The sequence below is a fragment of the Phacochoerus africanus genome, chromosome X (assembly GCF_016906955.1).
Source record: "Phacochoerus africanus isolate WHEZ1 chromosome X, ROS_Pafr_v1, whole genome shotgun sequence".
Lineage (NCBI taxonomy): Eukaryota > Metazoa > Chordata > Mammalia > Artiodactyla > Suidae > Phacochoerus > Phacochoerus africanus.
The window spans coordinates 92,186,218-92,213,454 of record NC_062560.1 but is presented as its reverse complement, the minus strand read 5'-3'; the positions used below and the strand labels follow the sequence as shown (position 1 = coordinate 92,213,454).

Here is a 27,237-nt window from a genome sequence, read left to right as displayed (position 1 = left end):
CTAGTCCGGCTCGTTACCACTGGGTCACAATGGGAACTTCTGTCATTTCGGTCCCTTTTGAAATCACTTTTGTCAAAAGTAAAGTAAATACCCCAATATTCAGCATAAGGCGAAAACAAAAGCAGGACCAGGCTTCAAAAACCAGGGAACGCCCTTCACAGAGCTCCAGAAGCACTTAGCGTCCCCAAAAGGCAGGGTGCCCTTACTTGATGATGCACAAAGAAACTCACTTAACATTTTGGAATGCACTATAATTAGAAGGGCTGAAATTAAATGCTAAATGTGTGTCAACTATGGATGGAGTTGGGCAAAACTGGCTCAAAGTGAATACGTTATAGAAACTACTCTCTTCCCCTAAGAAAACACTTAAGTCTCATCCAGCAGTTAAGAACCAGAGATCCCGGGGGCATTAGCATTATTCAGCCTGTCATTCAAGTGTAATGCCCAGAATTACACCATATCTGGTTCGCAGTTAACCCCAGGCATTGTAAGGTCTTACAAGCTGAAGAAAACTGCCGCTGTGTCTACTCGAGGCTTAACAGTGCAGTTAATAGCTCAGAAAAAAAAGAAGCGAAGCGGTGTCATTGGGCGGCCAGGCATCTAAACCAAAGCTTTGGCAGAGAGACCAGTACAGATACAGACCCACGTTCACACGGACACTTTATTAGTTTCTTCTACAGGAGACAGTAACATCAACCTTTTAACAGAAATCTCAGGTCATTGGAGAGGCCAAACAGATCCAAGAGAAGGAAGATGATCGGTAAATAGTTAAATTAATCAAAAGGCACTATACCACCACCTAACCCCCACTACCACGGTGGCCGTGGGCAAAGGAAGATTAAGCTACAGCGAAATAATCTCATGGAAATGCTACAGGTTCTAGAGCAGGAAAGCCTTCCAGAAGACTATGGCACAACGATCATTTGGGACCAAGAGGACATTTGGTCAGGAAAAGAAGGTCAGGCCGAATGGAAAGGAATGGGGACAAAGCAGGACCCAAGCGACAGAATCCAAGCACAGGGTGAAGCATCAGGCTTTTTCCTCCCAAGAAGCATTTGCTGCACGGTGGGTGGCCTTCCTTCAGGCTCCCGCCCTAGAGCTGCTCTAGCCTTACCTACAGGGGCTCAGGGACCAGAGCTAGGTTGGGGCTGCCTGGCTCTTGCTGTAGTTTAGTAGAGACTTTAGAGAACTTGTCACACGTTGTGTGGAGGGGTCTGGCGGGGGTGGGGGTGGGGTGGGGACTGAAGCCTTCACATGCAAAGTAGTCTGAGCTTCCCCAGAGACATTCAGACACCCTACACAACGCTTTCCAAAGTCTGCACTTGTGTCTGCAGCTGAGCTGTCTGCAGTTAAAGCTAGGAGGCTCACAAGAGCAGAGAAGCTGGGACAAGACAATACAGGTAGGAGATCCCAGCAGTTAATCTCAAAAGTTCTGTAATTTAGGAGAAACGCTCCTATACCCAACATGGGATGTAGAAAGCTACACTGCAACAAGCTGGGTCTTCTGCTGGGGTTTTCATCAAATACCAAGGGAAGATAACGGGCGGGGCTCACTTTATTTTTTCCATGCCTCAGAAGTTATTCTATTATAAAGGGACATGGCTGAACAGGTAGGAGACAGATTCCCCATTGTGAGTTCTCCTGATGGCTTCTGCAAGGATCATGGAGATGTCGATCACCTAGGAAGCCGAGAAAAGCATCAGGTTAGCCTCTTATAGACCCAGGGGACTGGCCAGTTTGCAGACACTGCTGAGCAGCCAGAAGAGGGTCCTTCTCCTTAAGCCTGCTGCACGGTGCTGTTTCCCCAAGTGAGCCCACACCCAGCTGTTCTTCGTAAGCACATTTTAAATAGAACCAACCACTTGGGAGAGAGTCTAAAATACTAATGGAGGAAAAACTCTGACTCAGGCTCACCGAGATGGTGGTGGGTTGGCATTTTAAAATCCTTAGGAATGAAAGAATGAATATTTAAGTGGAAAAAAAAAAAAAACCATCCTTAAGAATGACATTGGAGTTCCTGTTGTGACTTAGCAGTAACGAACCCGACTAGTATCCATGAGGATGTGGGTTCGATCCCTGGCCTCGCTCAGTGGGTTAAGGATCCGGCATTGCCATGAGCTGTGGTGTAGGCCATAGACGCGGCTCGGATCTGGCATTGCTGTGGCTGTGGTGTAGGCTAGCAGCTACAGCTCCGATTGGACCCCTAGCCTGGGAACTTCCACATGCTGTGGGTGCGGCCCTTAAAAGACAAAAAAAAAAAAAAAGACATCAACCCTTGATTTCCACATATTTCAGAAAGCTAATGGATTACTGTACATATTTTTTAAATTAAGCAAGGCCTTGTTCTCTTAGTGCAATAGCAAACCTCATTGTTTAACAATGACCTGAGAAAATTAAAATACCGGTCCCATGACCTCTGGTTTTGCAGGCCCTGGATGGAGCAAAGCCATCTCTATTTTAACAAGAACCCAGGATAATTAACTTAGGTGGTTTCCAGAGCACACTTGGAGAAACACCGAGGTTCTAAGGAGCATGCCATCAGTTTAAAGGTTTCATATTATGTTTGCAGGGGCCAAGAGTTACGAGTGATACACACACAATGCAAAGCATGGACCTGAAAACTTGAATGTATGTCACAATCACTGGGAGAGCCTGTTCAAATGTAGAATCTTGGGCTCCATCCTCCAGAGATTCTGAGGTCCAGCTGTTTAAATTTTTTTTTCATCTTTTTTTATTTTTTAGGGCCGCACCCACAGCATATGGAAGTTCCCAGGCTAGGGGTTGAATCGGAGATATAGCTGCTGGCCTGCACCACAGCCACAGCAACATGGGATCCGAGCCACGTCTGCAACCTACACCACAGCTCACGGCAACGCCAGATCCTTAACCCACTGAGCGAGGCCAGGGATCGAACCTGCATCCTCATGGATGCTAGTCAGATTCGTTTCCACCGAGCCATGATGGGAACTCCTGTTTGAATTTTTTAGACACATGATCTCTTTTTTTCCTTTTGGGTCCCAGATCCAGATGACCAAAGCTTGAGAGCAAAGGGGAAAATCTCCAGAATCCAAACACCTAATTCAACACATGGAACCACCTCCTAAAGACTCAGGGGAATCTTGTTTTCTAAGGATGTCATCCTCACCTGTATTTTGGAGCAATGCTTCATCTTATCCTCCTGAGGTATGGTATTGGTGACGACTACGGCTTCAAAACACGCATTGTTAATGCGAGAAATGGCTGGGCCCGAAAAGATTCCGTGAGTCAGGATTGCGTAAACTCTGGTGGCTCCAGCTGAGAGGAGTCTAGAGGAAAAAGCAAGAGCTGATTAGGCGTAATCTTCCTTGTCACTATAAAATCCGAGTTAGGGAAGAGGAGTGTCTTAGATTGGGCTGCCATAACAACATGCCACAGACAGGATGGTTTTAAACAGAATTTCTTTCTCATTTGTTTCTGGAGGTCGGAGAGTCTAGGATCAAGGTGTCAGCAAGGTAGGTTTTGTTTTCAGACCTCTTCTCTTGGTTTATGGGGGCCATCATCTTGCTGTGTGCTCGTATGACCTCTTTGTGTGCATACACCGCAAGGTGGGGATAGAGGTTGGGAGGGAGATTCTGATGTCTCTTCGTTCCTCTTTTTTTTCTTTTTTAGGACCGCGCCCACGGCATATGGAGGTTCCCAGGCTAGGGGTCTAATTGGAGCTACAGCCGCTGGCCTACACCACAGCCACGGCAACACAGGATCCGAGCCATGTCTGCAACCTACGCCACAGCTCACGGCAACACCGGATCCTTAACCCACTGAGTGAGGCCAGGGATCGAACCGGCAACCTCATGGTTCCTAGTCAGATTTGTTTCCACTGCGCCACGATGGGAACTCCTGGTGTCTCTTCTCATAAGGAGGACCAATATCATCATGAGGGCTGCACCCTCATGACCCCACCTAAACCTAATTACCTCCCAAAGGTGCCATCTCCAAACACCAAAATTCCATTAGGGCTGAATTTTAGGGGGATGCAATTCAGTCTTCAGATAGCAAGGAGAGAGAAATGGACTAAGAGTTGACATGAACAGGTTTGGGTTGGTATCAAAGGGCTGTGGCAGACTGCTATGCGAAACAAAATCTGTCTCTTCTTCGTCCTAGCACACAGCTGGACTGCATTTCCCAGCCTCCCTTGCAGTTAGGTGTGGCCATGTGACTTAATTCTGGCTATCTAAATGTGGACAGATACTGGGGGGGTCCTCCATGCTCTCTTCCCTTTCTGGCTGGCCAAAATGGAAATGTCTTCCAAGGTAATCTTGGAAGCCATAGTCAAAGATGCAGCGCTACAGGACCGAAAGTGCGGGGAGCCGAGAAGATGCAGGGACTCAAAAAAAGGACCTTGCCTGATGGCAGAAAAACCTGAAGGCAGGTTCCTAACCAAGAAAGGGAGCTCACCTGAACGGTACAAGCCGAAGGTGGGCTTCTGGTCAGGATAAAAGTTCACCTGAACAGTGCATGCTGAAGGAGGGCCTCTGGTCAGGATGAAAGCCTGCCTGCACGGTACAAGCCGAGGGCAGGCCTCAGGTTACACAGCTCTCATTTTGATGCTGATGGAGAAGAATTGGGGCTTTCCTGGGAAATCAATTTCCATGTTTGCGCTGGAGAACATGGATTGTTTCTCGGGTGACCTAGTCTTTCCTGCTGTTTTATTTGTTATTCAGTTTTTCTCAGTCTTTCCTGATTATTTACTTATTATTCTTATTTCCCATTCTTATTGTCCTGTGGTGATTTGTGACTTAACAAAATTACAATAGTATAATAAAAATTTCATCCTGAAGGACTTTTCCCCTATTTAAATCCAACTTAGTTAAAACATAGTGTTTATCTAGTTATATAGTAAACTTTAGAGTTAGGATCTTCATGAGGTCCATAGAAGTTAGCCATATCTTATCCAAAAAAACCTAGCTGTGAGTTTTGTCTTTGATTTTAAAAGCTTTTTAGTGGTAGCTAGTTTAATTAAGTTGGTTTATATTTACTTACACTATCTCCCTGCCATAACACTTTGAAGATAAGCACCAGTCTACAAACAAGGTTTGTGAATGCTAAATTCTTGTGTTTTATGGCCTCTTCAAAGTACTCACTAAGTTTAGTTAAGATAGAGATCTTAAAACAGGATGCATAGCTGCTATACCATGTAAGAGTTAACCAGTGTACTTTCAACACTGTAATGTAATCTGTAGTGAAAAACTGTCTATAGAATCAACCACTGTTGCCAATAAAGTTTGAGCAGTCCAGCGCCCTGAAAGAAGGGACAAAGAAGCTGTCTCCATATGTACATTCGCCGACGCGCGTCCCTCTCCGATCGGGAAGTGCATGCTCCCTGGCCGCCGGAGATGGCCTCCGGCACGAAAGGGGACTGGCATTGGAGCACACCATGAACAAGAAAGAAACACTATCATGTTCAGAGAGCAATTAACATTACCTTACTAAGAGGATAAAAGGGGGTTTATAAGGATATAAACTCCAGGATCCAAACCAGGAAATCATTCAGCAATTGTTTACATCTATACACTAGGTGCTGTGCAAAGTCTGGACACTTGAAAGTTTAAAAAAATTATGACAGGAATTCCCTGGTGGCTTAGTGGGTTCAGGATCCGGCATTGTCAAGCTGTGGCTTGGGTCACTGCTGTGGCACAAGTTCAATCCCTGGGCCAGGAATTTCCACATACCACCAGCATGGCCAAAATAAGAAATTATGAAACAATGCTGTCTATCGTGGCTTGAATTATAAGCAACAGGGAGCCACTTAAGGTTTTAAAGGAGGAGTCAGGGGATCTAGCCTCAGTTTTTTAGGAAGATAAGCAGGGAAGCCATGTGAAAGATGGAGTGTGATGCGTGACTGGCTGCAGAGAACAGAGGGAAAGCAATTTGAAACAGTGCAGGCAAGCGATGAGAAGGAATACGAATGAAGGCAGCAGCAGCTAAGATGGATAGTCAAGGAGTTCCCATCATGGCGCAGTGGAAACAAATCCGACAGGAACTATGAGGTTGCAGGTTCGATCCCTGGCCTCGCTCAGTGGGTTAAGGATCCAGCGTTGCCAGGAGCTATGGCATAGGTCACAGATGCCGCTCAGATCTGGCGTTGCTGTGGCTGTGGCGTAGGCCGGCAGCTGTAGCTCCAATTATACCCCTAGCCTGGGAACCTCCATATGCCGCAGGTGCGGCCCTGAAAAGACAAAAGACAAAAAAAAAAAAAAAAAAACCCTGAAAAACAAATGGTAAGAGGTAAGGCCAGGGTTTCCAGCTTAGGTAAAATATAAATATGGGAATATATTTCTGTCTACCTACGGATTTTTCATTTTAACTTGTTTTAAAAAAACTATCAAAGATAGAGTACTCAGGAGTTCCTGTCATGGTGCGGCAGAAACGAATCCAACTAGGAACCATGAGGTTGCTGGTTCGATCCCTTGGTTAAGGATCTGGCATTGCGGTGAGTTGTGATGTAGGTTGCAGATGCGGCTCAGATCCCGAGTTGGTATGCTGTGGTGTAGGCCGGTGGTTACAGCTCCAATTAGACCCCTAGCCTGGGAACCTCCATATGCTGCGGGTGTGGCCCTAAAAAGACGAAAAAAAAAAAAAAAGAGAGTACTCAGAGTGATGAGACAATTTTGGAAGTAAAGTGGTGAGAATTGCACAACATGGTGAATGCAACTAAAGCTACTGAATTGTACACTTCGAAGTGGCAAATTTCATAGTTTAGCACAATAACAAAGAAATCTGGAGAACTCATCAATTTACATGCATTGTGATTTGCGTCTAGGGTGACAAAAGAGAGCTAGTTAACATCCCTTCAACTCAATTCCAAAAAGAATCAGCAAGCTTAAGGCATTCAGATGACAGCTTTTTTTTTTTCTTTTTATGGTCTCACCTGCAGGATATGGATGTTTCCGGGCTAGGGGTTGAATTGCAGCTGCAGCTGCTGGCTGATGCCACAGCCATAGCAACACGGGATCCGAGCTGTGTCTCCAACCTACACCACAGCTCACGGCAATGCTGGATCCTTATCCCACTGAGCGAGGCCAAGGACGGAACCTGCGTCCTCACGGACCCTGTGTCAGGTTCTTAACCCGCTAAGCCACAATGGAACTCCAGATAGCAGCTTTTCAACTTCTAACGCTCAGCCTCACCACTAGGCACTCACTTGTCAGCTGCATGGCAGATTGTCCCACAAGTGTCAGCCATGTCATCCACAAGGATGGCCACCCGGTCCTTCACATCCCCCACCAGCACCATGCGGTCAACTTCATTGGCCTTCTTCCGTTCTTTGTGAATCAAGGCGAAGTCCACATTCAGCCGGTCTGCGATGGAAGTCACTCTGCAAAACAGAGTATGCACGGTTAAAACCTGTGTGTGTGTGTGTGTGTGTGTATCTTAAGACAAAAGAAAGGAACTGAAGAATGGGCTTATTTTCTGGGGGAGAATACTCCTGGAAACCCAACAGTTCCTGGGGTTGGAGGAAAGCAACCATGATTGATTGGCATCACAAACCGGGGTTTATAGACTAAAAATGCATCCATTTCCTGAGAACAGTTTATGAATGTATTAGTCAAGCTTAGATTATAATTCGTTCTGAGTCACAGTAGGGGATAGACAGACACGCTCAGCCATCCCAGGAAGCGGTCTAATGCTAGGGTGTGTTTGTGTCCTGGACTGGCAGCAGAAGGGGAGAGAGGAGACTTGGTTAACTTGGTTAATGCCGGGAGTGCAGATCATCCCAGTCTGACGTGTCAATGTGAACCTGACCTTGGTGGGAAGAGGAGTAGTACCCAGCCTGCTCCAATGCCTGTGCCCTCATCACAGTCCCCTCAGTGACCCACCCACTGTCCATGTCAACTGTACCTGGACACCAAGCCTGGGAGTTCCTTTAATGACTGCTAGAAAGAGAGTCAGACCAATGAACTGGGCAAACCGAGCATCTTGCTGTATGGCCCACAAGTATCTTCAAATCAAAACAGAATTCTTTTTTTTTTCTTTTTTAATTTCAAGGTAACACAAACCAGACTAAAAGGTGGGAAAGAAGACAAGTCTGGAGACAAAGTACCATGTAATTCACTCTAATGGCAGTGCATTCAGTGTATATGACTGGGCTGCCCCTGTGACATGCACGGTCACGCTCCACTGTGCCATTCTTATGATGTGTGAAGAGGCCTGTGCTTTGGTTTTGTTTTTTAATGTAGTACTGATCCAGCCAGAGCATTATGTCCTGTTTCCCTTCTGACGATCGTCACCTATCTGAGTTTGTGCTAAATAAGGGAGAACCTGTGCCCTTGTAAGAGAGAACAAACAAGATTTGAACCACAACTAGGCAACATTTGTACCCTGATCTAAGGGACCCATACATATCCTGTGCTCTCCATTCCTCCTGTGTGGGCTCAGAATTACCAATCTGCTTGGAATGATTACTCAGATGAAACAGATGCCATGATCACAAGCATCCCAAACTATTAACTCAATGGCTGACAAGCTCAGTGACTGACAAAGAGCTAGAAAAAGTCACTATATTCTGGGAATCCCCATTGTGGCTCAGCGGAAATGAATCTTGCTAGTGGCCATGTGGATGAGGGTTCGATCTCTGGCCTCGCTCAGTGGGTTAAGGATCCCGGATGGCCGTGAGCTGTGGTGTGGGTCATAGACGCAGCTTGGATCTGGTGTTGCTGTGGCCGTGGTGTAGGCTGGCAACTGTAGCTCCGATTTGACCCCTAGCCTGGGAACTTCCATATGCCACGGGCATGGCCCTAAAAAGCAAAAAAAAAAAAAAAAAAGTAAAAAAAGTCCCTATATCCTAGAGAGGAGAACTACAGTGCAAGTCACAGAAATGATAGCCGCTCACTGAGAATATCGCATCGCTAAAAGAAAACTGTCAACAAAGAAACAAAATCATGTAGCAATAAATCATCCACTGAAAGTTTTTCTGTACCCAATTTTGGAAGGAAAATCCTGCTGGATTACTTATTTCGAATGTGACTGTTTTCTAAGCCCCCGTGGAAGACGTGAAAAGAATGCCCAAGACAAGTATGACAACCACTATGGGGGCGGGGGAGGTTTTCTAGGCTCTGTCTCTAGTATTACAGATGGTACGGTGACATGGGACTCACACAGCCATACATCTGGCTGGAGAAGGAACAGAACGAAGGCTCTCAGCTTATCAGTTCTGTTGAAGTTCCTGAAATAAAGAGGTTGTTGAGAAACCGTTATTCAAGATCTGAATGGCTTTTGGGAAGATCTGCATTCGAGTTTCCTAATCGTCTGTGTTCTGCAGCTCTTCATTCTATTTCCACAACAAGAAGGACACGTGGCGCGCTCTTGAATGCCTTACTAACGAGTGAGCCGCCGAGGAAATGAAAAGCACTTAGTCTGCGCCACGTGAGCTGAAGCACCGCGACTGGCAGGCCCTGGCAATCAGTTTGTTTAGAATGTTCAGAGCTTGCCTTTAAATATAATCACCACACTTTCTTTGCCTTCCTGCTTAATATTTTAATCCAAAGGATCAAAATGATCTGATGCATGAAGAGGTACGTGAAAGCTTAACTTGTTCGCAATTACCATGGGCTTTGATTGCAGGTGCCATGCATTAGGAAACCCCTCCTGCTGGTCAACAGCATTGCTGACCCTGCACTGATGGGTTATGGTCAAGCCCCTGACAGCAGACTATTCAGTGCCCCCCACCCCCGCTGCTATCTTAGCTTTTCGGTAGTAACTCAGGCAAGTAAAACAGGAGTGGGGAAAACCATATCTAGGACCTCCCCGGTAGCACAGTGGGTTAAGGATCTGGTGTGGCCACTGCCATGGCTCAGGTCGCTGCAGTGGGCTGGGAACTTTTGCATGCCCTGGGTGTGGCAAAGCAAACAAACAAAACAAAAAAACCCATATCCAGCCCATGTCCGGTTATCAGCACATCGACTCTGAAGTACAAGGCTATCACTTCTCAATATCTTGTAATAACCTATAATGGAAAAGAATCTGAAAAAGAATACCTATGTATAAATAACTGAATTACTCTGCTGTGCACCTGAAACTAACACAACACTGTAAATCAACTTCAAGAAAAGGAAAAAAAATTGTGATGGAACATGACAGAGAATAATGTGAGAAAAAGAATGTATATATATGTAAAACTGGGTCACTTTACTGTACAGCAGAAATTGACAAAATACTATAAATCAACTATAACAAAAAAAATAAAAATAGGGAGATCCCTTCGTGGCTCAGTGGCTAACGATCCCAGCTAGGATCCACGAGGATGCAGGTTCGATCCCTGGCCTCGCTCAGTGGGTTAAGGATCTGGCGTTGCCGTGAGCTGTGGTGCAGGTCACAGGCGGGGCTCAGATCCCGTGTGGCTGTGGCTGTGGCATAGGCCGGAGCTGCAGCTCCAATTCAACCCCTAGCCTGGGAACATCCATATGTCGCGGGTGTGGCCCTAAAAAGCAAAAAAGAAAAATAGAAAGTAAATAAATAAAAATTAAAAAATTTTTAAAATTTGCATGAAAAAAGACTGTCACTTTGACAGAAAAAAAATTACTTTCTGACACAACTGAAAGCTTTTTCCAGTTGAAAGTTGAGAATAATACAACTTGCAACCATACCTCTTAGCTCCTCCAGCATCGGGTGAGACAATGGTGCAGTTCCTCCACTCAGAGATGTTCTCTCTTATCCACTTGAGGACAGCTGGCTCTGCATACAAATTATCCACTGGGATATCAAAAAAGCCCTGTTGAAAGAAGCTGGGTCAGTTTTGCTTCGTTTTTCCTTCTCTTCCTTTTATAAATGTTGAACACAAAGAGAACAGCAACTTGCCCAAAGGATACTTTCCTGTAACAAACAGACCAGAAGGCATGCCCAGTGGGGCCGACTGTGAAAAGAGGCTCCTGGAATCTGGGCTGTGCAAGAGAGCCTGGCCATGACGGGCAAAGCCAGCCCTGGGCTATCCTACAACGAACCATAGGCACATGAGCGAGCTCTCGGGAAAATGGCCAAGTCCAGCCAAGACCAGAGGTACCCAGCCAACAGGCAGACCCATGAGAAAATAAATATTTACTACCTTATGCCATTAAACGTTGGGCTGGTTTGTTAAGGAGCAAAAGCGAACTGGTAAGCCAGTTAGAGATGCTATGGTATATAAACTTAGTGGAAGGTATCTATCATAAATGGTCACAGAGAGTAACCAGAGTAACTAGAAGTCAGGGGAGCTGTGTTCTAACACTAGTTGCTACAGATTAGTTGTATTTTACAACTCATTGGTTCCTCTTCTATAAAATGAGTATAATCACCTGTCCTATATCTCAGTGGATTCCCAAAAACCTCCAATGATAATGATTTCAAAGTCTGTATAAAGTATGAAATATAAGGTGGTATTCTGCTCCCCTAACTCTGTGTTTATCCTAGAAAGTAGGTTCCATTGTCTATGGCTCTAAATTTAATGATGATGGCGTTCCCACTGTGGCTCAGCAGGTTAAGAACCTGACATAGTGTTCGTGAGGATTCGGGTTTGATCCCTGGCCTTGCGCAGTGGGTGGGGGATCCAGCATTGCCACAAGCTGTGGTGTAGGTCTCAGACTCGGCTCAGATCCCGCGTTGCTATAGCTGTGGTGTCAGCTGGCTGGCAGCTACAGCTCCGATTCGGTCCCTAGCCTGGGAGTTTCCATATGCTGCAGGTGGGGCCGTAGAAAGAAGAAAATAAATTAAACAAAAAATATATTTAACGATGACAATAACCGTTCCCACTTATTTGGTACCTTTAATCAGCCAGGCATTTTACCAAGTATTTAATATCTTACTTGATACTTCAATAACAAAGCAGTATATGTTCAGAGAAGTTGAATAACCTGCCCAAGGTTACAAAGCTAGTTAAGTGTTAGAGCCAGCATTCAAACTAAGTCTGATGCCAAAGCCTACCCTCTTCCCAGAGTCACAGACTGCCTTCCTATCCAACCACCTCAGTTCATGCCTAAGATCATGAACCATGCTTAAGGTGAGGATGTTGAAAATGTCTAGTTTATTTGAGCTATACTTGGGCAGTTTTTGCTTTGCTGTGCTCTTCAGCATTATCAATCCTCTTCTCCCCCCTTTTCCTAATCCCTAATAATTCCTAAGCCAACATTTAGCTTCCACCGATACCTGAATTTGAGAAGCATGCAGGTCCATCGTGATAATGTGATCTGCACCTGCTACTGAGAGCATATTTGCAACAAGCTTGGCTGAGATTGGAGCCCGGCTCTAAATGCAGGGGAGGACAGAAAGAAAGAAAAAGCCAATATGAGAAGCAATTCATTTTGCTCAAGAAGCAGCTATTTATTATGCACCTACTGTGTTTAAGGCACTGCGCTGCCGGGAAACTCACAGAACGTGACACGGCCACTGACTCTGAATAGATCACAGCCTAGCACAAATATGAGGTGGAATATCATTTTTCCAAATCAGGACACATATTTCAGAAAATACCTTCCTACCTTCCATTTTCTTCATATACATATTTTCAGCCTTGAATATTCAAGTGTTTCCAATGCTCAATCACTTAAATTAGGCAGACTCTAAAAGTCATTTTTGAAAGAATTTTATTAAAATCTCTTTTAAGGGAGTTCTCATCGTGGCTCAGAAGAAACCAATCTGACTAGTATCCGTGAGGACACAGGTCTGATCCCTGGCCTTGCTCAGTGGGTTAAGGATCCCGTGTGGCTGTGAGCTGTGGTGCAGGTCGAAGACGTGGCTTAGATCCCAAGTTGCTGTGGCTGTGGTGTAGGCCGGCAGCTGTAGCTCTGACTCGACCCCTAGCCTGGGAAACTCCGTATGCCTTGGGTGTGGCCCTAAAAAGCAAAAAATAAAAAATTTTGGAGTTCCCGTCGTGGCGCAGTGGTTAACGAATCCGACTAGGAACCATGAGGTTGCGGGTTCGGTCCCTGCCCTTGCTCAGTGGGTTAACGATCCGGCGTTGCCGTGAGCTGTGGTGTAGGTTGCAGATGCGGCTCAGATCTGGCGTTGCTGTGGCTCTGGCGTAGGCCGGTGGCTACAGCTCCGATCCAACCCCTGGCCTGGGAACCTCCATGTGCCGCGGGAGCGGCCCAAGAAATAGCAAAAAGACAAAAAATAAATAAATAAATAAAAATAAAAAATAAGAGCCTCTAAATATACATTTGATAATTAAGGAAGTTTTTTTTTTTTTTTTTTTGACTTTGGGCAAGTACCCCTGCTTCCCCTGATTAAAAAAAAAAAAAAAAAAAAAGAATTGACAAAAAGGAGATTCCGATCCTACCTTATCCTTCTTATCTTGCCGGGCATAAGGGAAGCATGGGATGACTGCAGTAACCCGACTGGCTGAAGCAATCTTGCAGGCATTAATCATGATCAAAAGTTCCATGAGATTGTCATTGATTTCGCCACAGCCACTCTGAACAATGTAGACATCCTCTCCACGCACACTTTCGCCAATTTCCACACTACAGGAAAGCATCACAACAATAGATTTTAAAGCACTGTAGACAGGCAGGTCTAAAAAAACATGGCTTGCCCACTAGTATGCTATGAAGGGGTTACAGGTGCATGTGAACTTGATCCCCTGAGACTCCAGCAGATTCCCCTGGAACAGCCCCTATACCAGAACCAGTTTACTGCCTCAGTTCACTTCAGTGTACTATACACCTATCACCTATCTTTATAAGTGACATGACATGAAAAAGACTGGCTAAGGTACTTAGAAGTAAGTGGACTCTAATTTCAGCAGGCAGGCTATCTCATTTCCTATGTGTGAAAGCAAATTTGGTACGGTATCTAGGACTGTCACAATCCATATATAACCAAAGAAGTAGAGCTCATATTATGGAGTGAATCACTATCGTTCCATAATGATGCCTTCTACAGCAGACGGTACCACATCTGCCATACTGGCAGTTTACTGAACAAATTTTGTTGCTGTTGTTGTTGTTGTTTTTTAGGGCCGCATCTGAAGCATATGGGAGTTCCCAGGCTAGGGGTCAAACTGGAGCTGCAGCTGCTGGCCTATGCCACGGCCACAGCAACTTGGCCGCATGCCAAAGCTTGGGGCGATGCCAGATCCTTAACCTACTGAATGAGGCCAGGGATCGAAGCTGCCATCCTGACGGATGCCAGTCAGATTTGTTTCCATTGTGCCACAAGAGGAACTCCCAACTGAACAAATATTAAATGTTTATATGCCAGTCGCTATGCTAGGTGCCAGGGACATGGTGGATAACAGATGTGGTCCTTGCCCTCATTCTGTGCTAACTGTAGTCTGGTCCAATTAGCAACTCTTTTTTTAAAAAAAGTCCATAGCAAGTTACTCTAATTATGGAGTAAGGCTATATTTTACCATAAAATGAAAGTTTTACGATTCATACTTGGATCCTTACCAAGAATAACTTATTAGAAATAATTAAAAAATAATAACCTCAGTGACACCTCAAAGCAACACCACTTCCCCAATTAATTCTCTAGGTGAGGTGGCAATGTGTGTGGGCACATGTGTATGTAGAGTGTGTAGATGAAGAGAAATGCGGATGAAGGGAAAATCTTCAAGGAGATAATTCCATTGCCAGAAGCTGATATAAGAGATAATTGTTATTTAATATTTATTCCTTTCCAATCCAAGTAATAACTGAAAGGATCCTACTTAAAAAAAAATAGGGTTATAACACAACATTATAAGTCAACTACAATTTTAAGAAAATTAGGAGTTCCCCTTGTGGCTCAGCAGGTGAAGAACCTTACGTGGTGTCTGTGAGGATGTGGTTTGATCCCTGGCCCACTGAGAGTGGGTTAAGGATCTGGTGTTGCCACAAGAGACAGTGCAGGCCACAGATGTGGCTCAGATCTAGTGTGGTTGTGGCTGTGGCGTGGGCCAGCAGCAGCAGCTCCAATTCAACCCTTAGCCCCAGGAACTTCCATATGCTGCAGGTGCGGCCCTAAAAAGAGAAAAAGAAAAGAATTTTTTTAAATGGGGTTAGCAGAGTTCTCACTGTGGTGCAATGGGATCAGCAGCATCTCAGTAGCACCTGGACGCAGGACTGTGTGTTATAGGATCCAGTGTTGCCAGAGCTGTGGCATAGGCAGAAACTGTGGCTTGGATCTGATCCCTGGCCCAGGAACTCCATATGCCACAGGGTGGCCAAAAGAGTAAAAAAAAGGGGGCGGGGAGCCAGCTTCTATTGTAAAGCAAGAAAAATAAAAGCAAATGGTAAAAGTCAAACCAGAAACAAATTAGAACAGGGAAGTTGAGATTCCTTGTAGCCAGAACAAAGAAGAAAACACATTAGTTTGGGCTATCTGGAGATAAACTTTCAGGCACTGAAAAATGGGCAAAAAAGTAAATAAATAAATAGAAGGAAGAAAATAAACATAAGAGCAGAAACCAGTGAGGTTAAAAACAGTAAAACATTAGAGAGGAGTTCCCATTGTGGCTCAGTAGGTTAAGAACCCAACTAGTATCCATGAGGAAGCGGGTTCAATCCTTGGCCTCGATCAGTGGGTCAAGGATCCAGTGTTGCCACAAGCTATGGCATAGGTCACAGACACAGCTCGAATCTGGCGTAGCTGTGGCTGTGGCATAGGCTGGCAGCTGTGGCTCTGATTCAACCCCTAGCCTAGGAACTTCCATATGCCTCAGATGCGGCCCTAAAAAGAAAAAAAATAGATAAATAAAAAGATGAAACAATAGAGAAAAAACACTGAAATCAAAAAGTTAGTTCATGGGGGGAGGGGAATCAATAAAACGGATAAACCACTTGGAAGACTAACCTAAAACAGAAAAGTCTACCAAACTAACTAAACTACTAACCTAGCCTGAGAAGTCCACCAAACGTTTAAAGAATTAACATGAATTTTGCATAATCTTTTCCAGAAAATAGATGAGAGAAAACTTTCCAACACATTTTGTGAGGCCAGTCCTACCCAGACACCAAAGCCAGACAAAGGCAATATTAAAAAAAAAAAAAAAAAAAACTACAGAGGAGGAGGAAGAAAAACCTGGGTGTGCTTACAAGAAGGATCCTTGTGGTGATAGAATGGTTTTGTATCTTGACTCCAGCAACGTCAGTCACTTCGTTGTTGCATTATACTACAGCTTTACGAGAAAACTGTACTTGGAAAAATTATGGCTGGGAACCTTGGGAGGACAGGATAGTGGGTACACAGGCTCTCTCCATCGTGTTTCTTTCCTTTTTTTTAGAAATTATCTTTTTTTGTCTTTTTAGGGCCACACCCGAGACATATGGAGGTTCCCAAGCTAGGGGTCAAATAAGAACTATAGCCGCTGGCCTACACCAGAGCCACAGCAACACTGGATCCTTAATCCACCGAGTGACGCAGGGATCAAACCTGCATCCTCATGGATCCTAGTTGGGTTTGTTAACTGCTGAACCACAACGGGAACTCCTCCGTCTTCTTTCTTACAATTGCATGCTCATCTACAATTACTTCAAAATTCAATTTTAACAAAAAGTGTATTATTATACCTGTGTATACTGAGTACACCATTAGTACAGCCCTCGGTGAAAGCTGAGATCATAAAAGTATAACTAAAAACAAAGGCACTTCTGTAGTAAGTCAAAAGAAACTAGTCCAGGCCTATTTTATGAGAAACTGAGTAATGCTGTAAGGGAATCTGGAGAACTCTGGTTTTAAGTTAATTTGAGAAATGGCTCATCTCAAAATATGTTCTCTCTAGTTTTTACCAGGCATCTGTCAAACTGTCTTCCTTTCCAGCCCTTGAATACACCTTTTCCCACCTCCAAGCCTTTGCACCATCTTCCCACTGCCTGGAATGTTCTTCCTACAAGTAACTCGTTCATTTCTCAGGTCTCCAAACAAAATAGTTCTCTTGCGGTGCAGTAGGTTAAGGATCTGGCGTTGTCATTATAGCTGCCCAGGTTACTGCTGTAGCACAGGTTTGATCCCTGGCCAGGGAACTTCCGTATGCCGCAGATTGGGCAAAAAAAGAAGAAAAAAGTCACAGAGTTCCCACTGTGGTGCGGTGGATTAAGAATCCAACTGCAGTGGGTTAAGAATCCAACTGCAGGTGCATGTTCCATCCCCAGCCTGGTGCAATGGGTTAAAAAAAACCTCCATTCATTAAGAACCTGTAAGATCAAAAATGACTTGAAAAATATCAACCAGGGGAGTTCCTGTTATGAAAAGAATCCGACTAGTATCCATGAGGATGTGGATTCGATCCCTGGCCTCACTCAGTGGGCTAAGAATCCAGCATTGCCGTTAGCTCTGGTGTAGGCCAGCAGCTGTAGCTCTGATTCAACCCCTAGCTTGAGAACTTCCATATGCTGAGGGTGCAGCCCTAAAAAGCCAAAAAAAAAAAAAAAACCCCAAAAAACGAAAAGTATCAACCAATTGCACTGTAGGAACCTTATTTGCATAACGATTCAAGCAAATTGTTAAAAAAAAAAAAAGCACTTTTATGAGGCAAGTAAATTTGAATACTGGCTAATTATTTGATTATTATGAGATTACAGTTAGTTTTTTTAGGCAAGAAAATGCCATTGTGACTAATGAAATACGTAAGGGTGATATAATATCAGTTGGCTTCAAAATAATCTAATTGTGGGGGATGGGGGGGGAGGGGGAATAAGAGATGAAACAAGATTAGACCTGCTAAACTGGGTGATGGGTGCCATGGCAGGGAGATCATTGTACTAGTCTACTTCTGTATATGTTTAAATGTTCCATAACTAAATCAAATAAATAAAACGACCTCTCCAGTTACTCTTTCTTGATCCCAGTTATTCCCTTCGGAACACTTATTACGATTTCTCATTACCTTTTTTTTTGGGCGGGTGCACCTGCCCCAGGCTAGGGGTCAAATCGGAGCTACAGTTGCTGACCTACACCACAGCCACAGCCACCCCAGATCCGAGCCACATCTGTGACCTACACCACAGCTCAGGGTAATGCCAGATCCCTAACCCACTGAGCGAGGCCAGGGATCAAACCTGCGTCCTCATGGATACTAGCCAGGTTTGTCACCACTGAGCCACAACAGCAACTTCTCATCATCTTATTTTTTATGCACTCGTTTGTCTCCTCCACTAGAATGCAAGCTCCATGAAGGCAGGGACAAGTCTGTCAAGCACCACAGCCAGCCAGTGCCAATGACAGGACAAATGAATGAATGAGTGCAGATTAGACTGCCTCATGCATCTGCTCACCTTAGAGTATGATCCTCCTGTGGGCCTGCTATTGTGAAAATTTCAGACTTTCTCATCCTCCACAAAGTAACTCACCTTACACTAGAGGTAAGTAGGTCTAGTGTGTTTCTTCAAAATGGTTTTTTTCTTTTCTTTTTTTGTCTTTTTGCTATTTCTTGGGCCGCTCCCGTGGCATATGGAGGTTCCCAAGCTAGGGGCTGAATTGGAGCTGTGGCCACCGGCCTACGCCAGAGCCACAGCAAGGCGGGATCCGAGCCGCGTCTGCAACCTACACTACAGCTCACGGCAACGCTGGATCCTTAACCCACTGAGCAAGGCCAGGGATTGAACCCACAACCTCATGGTTCCTAGTCAGATTTGTTAACCACTGAGCCATGACGGAAACTCCTCTTCAAAATGTTTTGACAAATCTGCTCATGCCCTTTTACAGATACCCAGCGGACAGAGATTTAATTTTGAGTGGAACTACAACCTGATGGGCCCACAAAGAATTTTCTGGCGGGATCCTGAAGCAGTGATGCCAAGCAACATAATGAGCCATACAGCAATTCTGTGGACACAGCTGAACAGACATCTATTAATCGGCAAGATCGGCCTTCAGAAACAACTAAATCTGTCGGCAATGTCAACTACGCTAATGCCAAAACTGCTTTCTGGAGATAGTCTTCAAAATTCAAATGCACAGGCAGGAGGGAGCCAGGGAGGGCTTCCTGGAAGAGCAACCTGATGTTTTCCAAAGTGTAGGCCTAGGTGGACTTTCCTGGTGGCTCAGTGGGTTAAGGATCCAGTGTTATCCTGTGGGGAGGGTTCGATCCCTGCCTCAGGAACTTCCACAGGCCTGAACTTCCCAAGGCATGCCACTGCCCCCCCACCCCACCCCAAATAACATCACTATCCAATATGAGAGTCACTGGCCGGGGGTGGTTACTGAGCACCTGCAATGTGGCTAACATGACTGAGTAACTGAACTGAGAGGCACAGTAAGTGTGAAATACATACCTTATTGTGAAGGCAGTATAAATAAAAGAAAAAAATATGTTTATACTGACAACATGTTAAATTTACTCAAGTGGACAGGACTGAATGGCACCTTGTGGAGGCGAAACTATTCTGCAAGTTCCTCATTGCGATAGGCCCAAGTCAAAGGCCAAGGGAGTTTAGAGGGGCTTCCAGATCTCCTTTACTGACACTGCCTGCCCTCCGAGAGGTTCCAGGCTATGAGGCCCTTCTGTGTTTTAATGGTGCACAACTCTAGGGTCCTGACCGAGGACGTCAAATATCTGAGTGACTTCAAAACCCAAGAGAATTTAAGCCCTGCCCACAGTCACCCCCTCCACCTCACCTCCTCAACGAAGACCTCCACTTCTTTGGAGGATGGAAGTTAGGCACGCTGATTGCCAATAAAAAGCCAATCGTGTCCTTTCCATTGGGCCTCCGATGGAGTCAAGAACACAGACTTGTTGCAGTCAAGAACACAGACTATCATCTGTGCTCCAGACATTCATTCAACATTCAGGCTGTTTGATTAGGAGCAAGGGAACTGCAGTCTGACAACTGATCCAAGACAGTATGAGGGAAGGGTTCATTATCTCTTCTAAAGCTGGCTTATTATCAAATAAGACGAGAAAACAAACTTAGACCAGAGTGGCTTATCTCCCTTTACCAATGCCTCAACTATCAAAGTCAATATTAAAAAAAAATCCACAGAATTGCCTAATTGTTCATTATGTTACTCATTATCATTTTATTTGCGGATCCCATCCATCAAATTCATAGAATTTTGTGCCTGGAAGTATCTCAAGAGTTATGAAAATGAAAACCACATAATCCATTGCATATGCCTTTATCCCTTTATCCCTTTGGCTGCCAGGAAGCCAAGGGATACAGTTTAAAGTAACACTAAATAAACTTCAGTAATCACTTTATGCCAAATTCTTGGCACAATTACTATAGTCCTTTGTTCTAATAGGCTTCTTTCTGATCTATATACTTAAACTTTCTGTACCTGTGACTACCATAAAAAACACTTTTAAATCCTTTCTTGAAAGCAGGAAATTAAATTTTATAAAACTAAATTTTCACTGCCAACTTAAACATGAGAGCATTTGCTAAACACATAGCTTTAGTAGAAGTCACACACACACACACACACACACACACACACACACACACACACACACACTATGAGTTCCCTAGTGGCCTAGAACCGTCACTGCTGTGGCTTGGGCTACTGCGGCTCAGGTTCAATCCCTAGGCTGAGAACTTCCGCATGCTGCAGGCCTGGCCTAAATAAATAAATAAGTAATTTTAAAAAGAAAAGAAAAGGGAGTTCCCGCTGTGGCAGTGTGTGTTAATGATCTGGCACTGTCTCCATGGCAGCTCGGGGTTTGGTCCCCAGCCCGGCGCAGTGGGCTAAAGATCTGGCATTACTGCAGCTGTAGCGTAGGTCACAGTTGTGGCTCAGATTTGATCCCGGGCCCAGGAACTTCCATATGCCACAGGTACAGCTGAAAAAGGAAAAAAAAAAAAAGAAGAAAAAGGAGTTCTCACCGGATTAGTAGATTATGGATCCAGTGTTGTCATGCTGTGGTACGGGTTCGATCCCTGACCTGGAAACTTCTTATTTTACTGTATGTAATTCTAGTCTCACAAATGAAGACCCATGCTTCCCTCCAGTTAGTACTATAACGTGTGGAGTTTCATAAAGCCTACTGGCACCCTCCCCCACCCCGCCCCAAAAAGCCCATCAACTACACTCAGACTACATAGCTTGGTCAATAGACTATTCAATGAAATCCTCAAAAAAACCTTAATGTTACTCCTATGGTTTCCTCTAAGCCTAAGAGATAAGTTAGCAGTGATAGATGGCAGAACAATTGATGGTGTGCCTAAAACCTGTCTGCTCTTAATATAATCTACCAGGTGGAAAGATCTGGCTTAGCAATTTAAAGGGTAATACTCCTAGTTCTTTCCCTCTAGCTAATGGCATGTTCTCCACGTGGTTCTGGGCCATTGATTCTCCCAGATGTTCTGGGGAGGCCAGACAACTGGCTACGTCCATCCAGTGAGAAAAACCAGTTTCTCCTTTACCTTTAGCATCAGACATAAGTGCAACCGACTAGCATGGGATGTTTAACACAGAAAGAAAATAAAGTGAATTTAAAAGTGCCTTAAGGAGGAGTTCCTGTCGTGGCTCAGCAGAAACGAATCTGACTAGCATCCACGAAGACGCAGGTTTGATCCCTGGCCTTGCTCAGTGGGTTAAGGATCCAGCATTGCTGTGAGCTGTGGTGCAGATCGCAGACATGGCTTGGATCCTGCGTGGCTGTGGCTGTGGCATAGGCCAGTGGCTACAGCTCTGATCCCTAGCCTGGGAACCTCCATATGCCACAGGTGAGGCCCTAAAAAGGCCAAAAAAAAAGTGCCTTAAAAAAAAAAGTTCTTAACTTGGTGTTTCATATCACTGGTACTTTTGAAAAGAATAAAAGCGCCTTTTGATTGGAAGTATTCTTAAGAAAAATCTCAAGAATTTAGAGGGAGATATTGGCACATGCAAAATACATGGGATTAACTAATAAAGGATATAGTTCCTAGGAAAATCCAAGGCAACCACGGTTAAAGTCATCCCCCTCTCAACCTATCCAGAGTAACCAATTAAACCAAAGTTATTTAACAATACTGAAGAGAATTGAAGAATTAGTACATATAGCAAAACATTTAGTATATATTAACAAAAAAGCCACCTGGACTGTGTCAAGTTTTGGCTATTGAGTGAAGCTGTTAAGAATATTCTTTTACAAGTTTTTTCAAATGGATATGTGTTTTCATTTTTCAAATGGATATGTGTTTTCGTTTTGCTTGAGTAAATGCCAAGAGAATTGTTGGGTCATAAGAGAGGTGTGTGTTAGTTGTTTAAGAAACTACTACACCAGGAATTCCCTTTGTGGCTCCGCAGCTAACGAACTGGACCAGGATCCATAAGGATGTGGGTTCATGAGGAGCTATAGCTCTGATTTGACCCCTAGCCTCCCGGGAACTTCCATATGCCACATGTGCGGCCCTAAAAAGCAAAAAAAAAAAAAAAAAAAAAAAATTGAAGAAACTACAACTACTAGCCCTTTTTTTAGGGAATGCTTGTACACTGTTCCCTTGTACACTGTGGGTATGAATGTAAACTGGTGCAACCATTGTGGAAAACAGTATGGAGGTTCCTCTAAAAACTAAAAATAGAACTACCACATGATCCAGCAATTCTATTCCTGGGTATATATCTGAAGGAAATGAAGATATCAATTCAAAAAGATATATGCACCCCAATGTTGACAGCAGCATTATTTACTATGGCCAAGATATGGAAGCAGCCTATATGTCCATCGACACAGACAAATATATACCATAAAGAAGATAATGGTATATATATATGCAACGGAATACTACTCAGCCATAGAAAAGAATGAAATCATGCCATTTGCAACAACATGGATGGACTTGGAGGGTATTATGCTAAGTAAAATAAGTCAGAGAAAGACAAATACTATATATTACTTACACATAAAAAGTAATATATGGTATTATATATTACTAAAAAATACAACAAACTAGTGAATATAACAAAAAAAGGAAACAGATGCACAGATATAGAGAACAAACTAGTGGTTACCAGTGGGGGAAGAGAAGAGAGGAGAGGCAAGGCAGGAGTAGGGGATTAAGATATACAAACTTTGGAGTTCCTGTTGTGGCGCAGCAGAAATGAATTCAACTAGGAACCATGAGGTTTCGGGTTCGAGCCCTGGCCTCGCTCAGTGGGTCAAGGATCCGGCATTGCTGTGAGCTGTGGTGTAGGTCACAGATGTGGCTCGGATCTGCTGTGGCTGTGGCTGTGGTGTAGGCCAGCGGCTATAGCGCCGATTAGACCCCTAGCCTGGGAACCTCTATATTCTGTGGGTATAGCCCTAAAAAGAGAAAAAACAAAAACAAAAGATACACCAACTTCTACGTATGAAATAAATGACACGGCTATATTATACAACACACAGGGAATACAGATAATATTTTATAATAACTACAAATGGAATATAATCTTTAAAAATTGTGAATCACTATATTGTATATCTGAAACATATATATAATATTGTACATCAACCATACCTCAATTTAAAAATTTAGTACATTCAAAGGTTTCAAAGGCCAGAGTTTCTGCTGTGGCACAGCAGCTTAAGGATCTGGCTTGGGTCGCTGCTGAGGCATAGGTTCAATCCTCAGCCCGGCACAGTGGGTAACGGATCCGGCATTGCCACAGTTGTGGCGTAGGTTGCAGCTCCTGCTCAGATTTGATTCCTGGCCTGGGGACTTCCATATGCCGTGGGTGTGGCCCAAAAAACCCCAAAAGTTTCAAAAGCCAGATGAAACACTCTATCAGCAAAAAAATTAAAGAACAATACCCAGAGCTGGGGAAGTTACTTAACCTCTGAATCTTAGTTCCTTCGACCATAAAATAGGGATAGTGAAAGTAATCTCTCACAGTAGTACTTAGGGGATTAAATAAAAGATATATATAAAGTGCTTAGCACAGGAATTAGCACATTTTAAGCATTTACCATATATTAATGAATATTAATATTACTGTTATTGCTGATATGGAGAGACTTGTTCAACTTTTCTGGAAAGGAATTGGGCAATGGGTATCAAAAAGCCTGAAAAGTGGTGCATACCTAGTAATTCCCCTTCTAAAGATTTACCCTAAGGAAATAATCAGAAATGGTCAAAAGATTTATATTCAAGCGTTTTATATAAAAGAATTAGAACAAAAATTGTAACTATCTGGAGTTCCTGCTATGGTGCAGTGCGTGAAGAATCCGACTGCATTGGCTCGGGTCGCTGAGGAGGTGCAGGTTCCATCCCCAGCCCAGCGCAGTGGGTTAAAGGATCCGGTATTGCACAGCTGCTGCATAGGCTGCAGCTGCAGCTCAGATTCATTTCGTGGCCTGAGGACTTCTATATGCCAGAGGTGTGGCCATAAACAGGGACTTGATTATCTAAAATTATAGCAAAACCATGACAAGACTATAGAACCATTTAAAACAAGGTAGACTAAAAATTAAGGGGAGAAACTATTCAAAATATATATTGCTGAGTGAAGAAAGCTACAACCTGTTTTACATTGTTTAACAAAGCACATAAACACACAACCATCTAGAAGGTCATAAATCAAAATATGAACAACTTATCTTGGGTGGTGGAATTGCTTGGGCTGTCTTTCTTCCCCCTTGTCCTGTCTACATTTTCCACATTTTCTGCAATACCACCACCACCCCTTACCAACAGTGTGCATTTACTGTGTTGGACAATATTATAAGAACGTTACTTCTACTTCATCTAATCCTCACACTAACTCTGGGTAGGTACTACTTTACAGATGAGATTACTGAGACAAAGAAAGACTAGGGATTCAAATCCACCTTCTCCAATTCCAGAGCCTGAGCTTTTAACCTCTATCTGTTGTGTGTCATACATCCACATCCACACACATACACGTATGTTTCCTCCAACGCTGGACAGCAAAAGAGTGAGCCTGACTTCAGAAGAAAAGCCACTCTACTCAAGAGAGCATCAACCCCTGAGCTTCTGCCAAATTGTAGCAAAAGAGCAGAACAGTCTCATCTGAGGATGGGCTCTGCAGTTCCGCATCTGGTGACCCACAGCACCCACTGAGCTGCCCTGTCCATGACCTTTAGAGCCCAAAGAGTCAGACAGGGCAGCAGTTACCACTTCTACAGTGCAGAAAAGCCAAAGGTTGGGGGGTGGGGGGAGCTCCATAGGCAACATATTCGATTATGTTCAATGAAGATTTCAGAACATCTATGGAACTAAAAAGCTAATGATTAAGCCAGAAACAAGGCAACCTAACCAGTCAGCAATTTTCCACACTGGGCTGTTTCTAAGCATGTCTGGTTGTTTAAAAATGAAATCAGCCCTTTATCTCAGAGAAGTAGATTGGGACTGCTGCTAATTTCAATAAATCAATCAGTAGAACACTAAATTGTTCTCCCCCTCTGCTCTCCCAATACAGCCTCAGGTTCTGATGTGTTGCACCAGGCAAAGGGTGCACAAGGAAAAATAAAGTCTTTGTAGTTTTCTTAGAAGCCCAGGAAAAGGACTTAATCACCACAGTTCTCTAAGGGGACCAAAAAACACCTCTGAGTGAAAATCATTTTTGTCCCCTAGCTATACGGCCACTTGCAAAGGTTGGTCCTGTTTTGTCTTTATTACAGCCCATGAGTCATAATGGTGTGGTTAAAGTTAAAGGCGGCAGTTTGGCTAGTTTCTTTCGACTAAGGTATTGCCTGGTTACAGATGGCATCAGTGTTTGCACTATCATTTGCATCACAACCAATGGCACGGATGATCAAGCATCCAGCAGGAAGCTGTCCACTACAGATGAATGCTTTTATCTGCAGGGTCTAAAAAGGATAGGGGGAGCTACACTTTGGTAATGAGTTTAAAGAAAGAAAAAAGGAAACAAAAGCATAGAGGAAAAAATGTTCAAAGCAATCTTCACTAATTTAACTGATCATTGGGTCTGGGGTGAACTTCCCCCTTAACAGATGACTGGCTGAATCTATAAGACAGTGGGCACTGCTCTGATTCGATCAATGGGGTAACAACAAAACACAAAACACCTATCAGAACCAGAAGATGCTCTGGTTAGAGGGAAAGAGTATAAAGGATCAGGTGACCAAGTTATCTCATAAGAGGGCCCCAAGATGGGGGAGCAGGGTGGAACTCGGAGGAGGGAGCAAATTTAATTAGCAATGAAAAAAATTCATTGCAATGCACTATGCCTTCCTGGCCTTCCTCTCCATCTTTCCTTGATTATCTTAATAACATTCAGGGATAAAACTGTTTCCTAAATTCCCCACACAGCGTCAAAAGAAGTGGGCAAGTTCAGGATAGCCTCTGGTACTGAAAATAGGCTTCTGCATTGTCTGTATCAATAGCTACACTTGGGAAAGTCGAGGATTTCAGAATTAAGGTTCCCTAAGATTTTCTGGATCGCTCCAACTGAGATGCTGGCAATCAGGATGCAGTTAATGCATCATTTTATCCGTTCAACTAGATTTGAGTTAAGTATGGCTCCAATTCTAAAGATGTGAAGAGCCAACGCCTGCCAATCTGAGGGAAGTCCTTGGTAGTAATTTTGGCGCCCTCAGTACACAATATCAATCTCCCTCAACACAAAATCCGACCGACACCGTTTCGAATTGAAAAGCTGCTTCTTAGACTCTAGGAGAAAGCCTAGGAGGACTCAGTACGCAGTAGGATCTCCCATGCCAGCCGGCCTAAGCTCTGAAGAGAACCCAGTCCGGTCTGGATGGCTCAACAGCGAAACGACAAAGCCACGTGTCCCCACTGCCGAGCCTAGACGTGTTTCCCCTCTCGTCGCTCTAGGGCAGTCTCCATCCCCGCGTTGGGTCCTCCAGCCCCTGCCGTCTAAACCCAGCAGCTTCGCCTCCTGCTCCATCTTGACTCCACCCCACCGCACGGTGAGAACTAGCGTGACCCTCCCGCGAGAGGTAAAATAACGGAAACAGCCCGTGGGGCACGCTCGCTACCGATCTGCCCCTTCCCCCCCCCCCCCAACCCCGGCCCTGCGGAACTCATGCGGTGGCCCCATCCCCCTACCCTCTGCTGCCCAAGTGTGACCCTGTCCGCCCCGGCAGGTGAGGCCGGTTGGGTCCCAACTTCATCCTCACCAAGTCTCCTGGTTGCTGAATTTCTTAGTCACCACCTTGCCCAGTTCCAGGCCGAGGCGGTCGGCAATTTTCTGGGATAGGTCCTGGTGGGAGCTGCCGCTGAAGATTTTGATATTCGGCATTTTGGCCAACTACCCTAGGCTCTCTTTGTTGAGTGATCCCTGCTGCTGCCGCCTAGATCCGAATTGAGTCGGCCCGGAGACTCAGTACTAAGCACTTCGCGTCGCTACTCCGCCATCTTACATTCCCGCCCGGCGCGCGACTCTAAATTGCCCGGAGCC

The 27,237-nt window shown here is 44.4% G+C and overlaps 1 protein-coding gene across 1 annotated transcript; it reads right to left on the bottom strand.

Moving 5' to 3' along the window:
• Positions 1-643: 643 nt before the first annotated feature.
• Positions 644-27,237, bottom strand: PRPS1 (phosphoribosyl pyrophosphate synthetase 1). Its single transcript, XM_047764970.1, has 7 exons — positions 26,957-27,237; positions 13,286-13,469; positions 12,154-12,252; positions 10,623-10,747; positions 7,181-7,354; positions 3,146-3,305; positions 644-1,679 (listed from the first exon to the last, which is right to left on the bottom strand). Exons 1-7 carry the CDS (start codon positions 27,076-27,078, stop codon positions 1,587-1,589), a joined length of 957 nt encoding a protein of 318 aa, XP_047620926.1. The 5' UTR covers positions 27,079-27,237; the 3' UTR covers positions 644-1,586.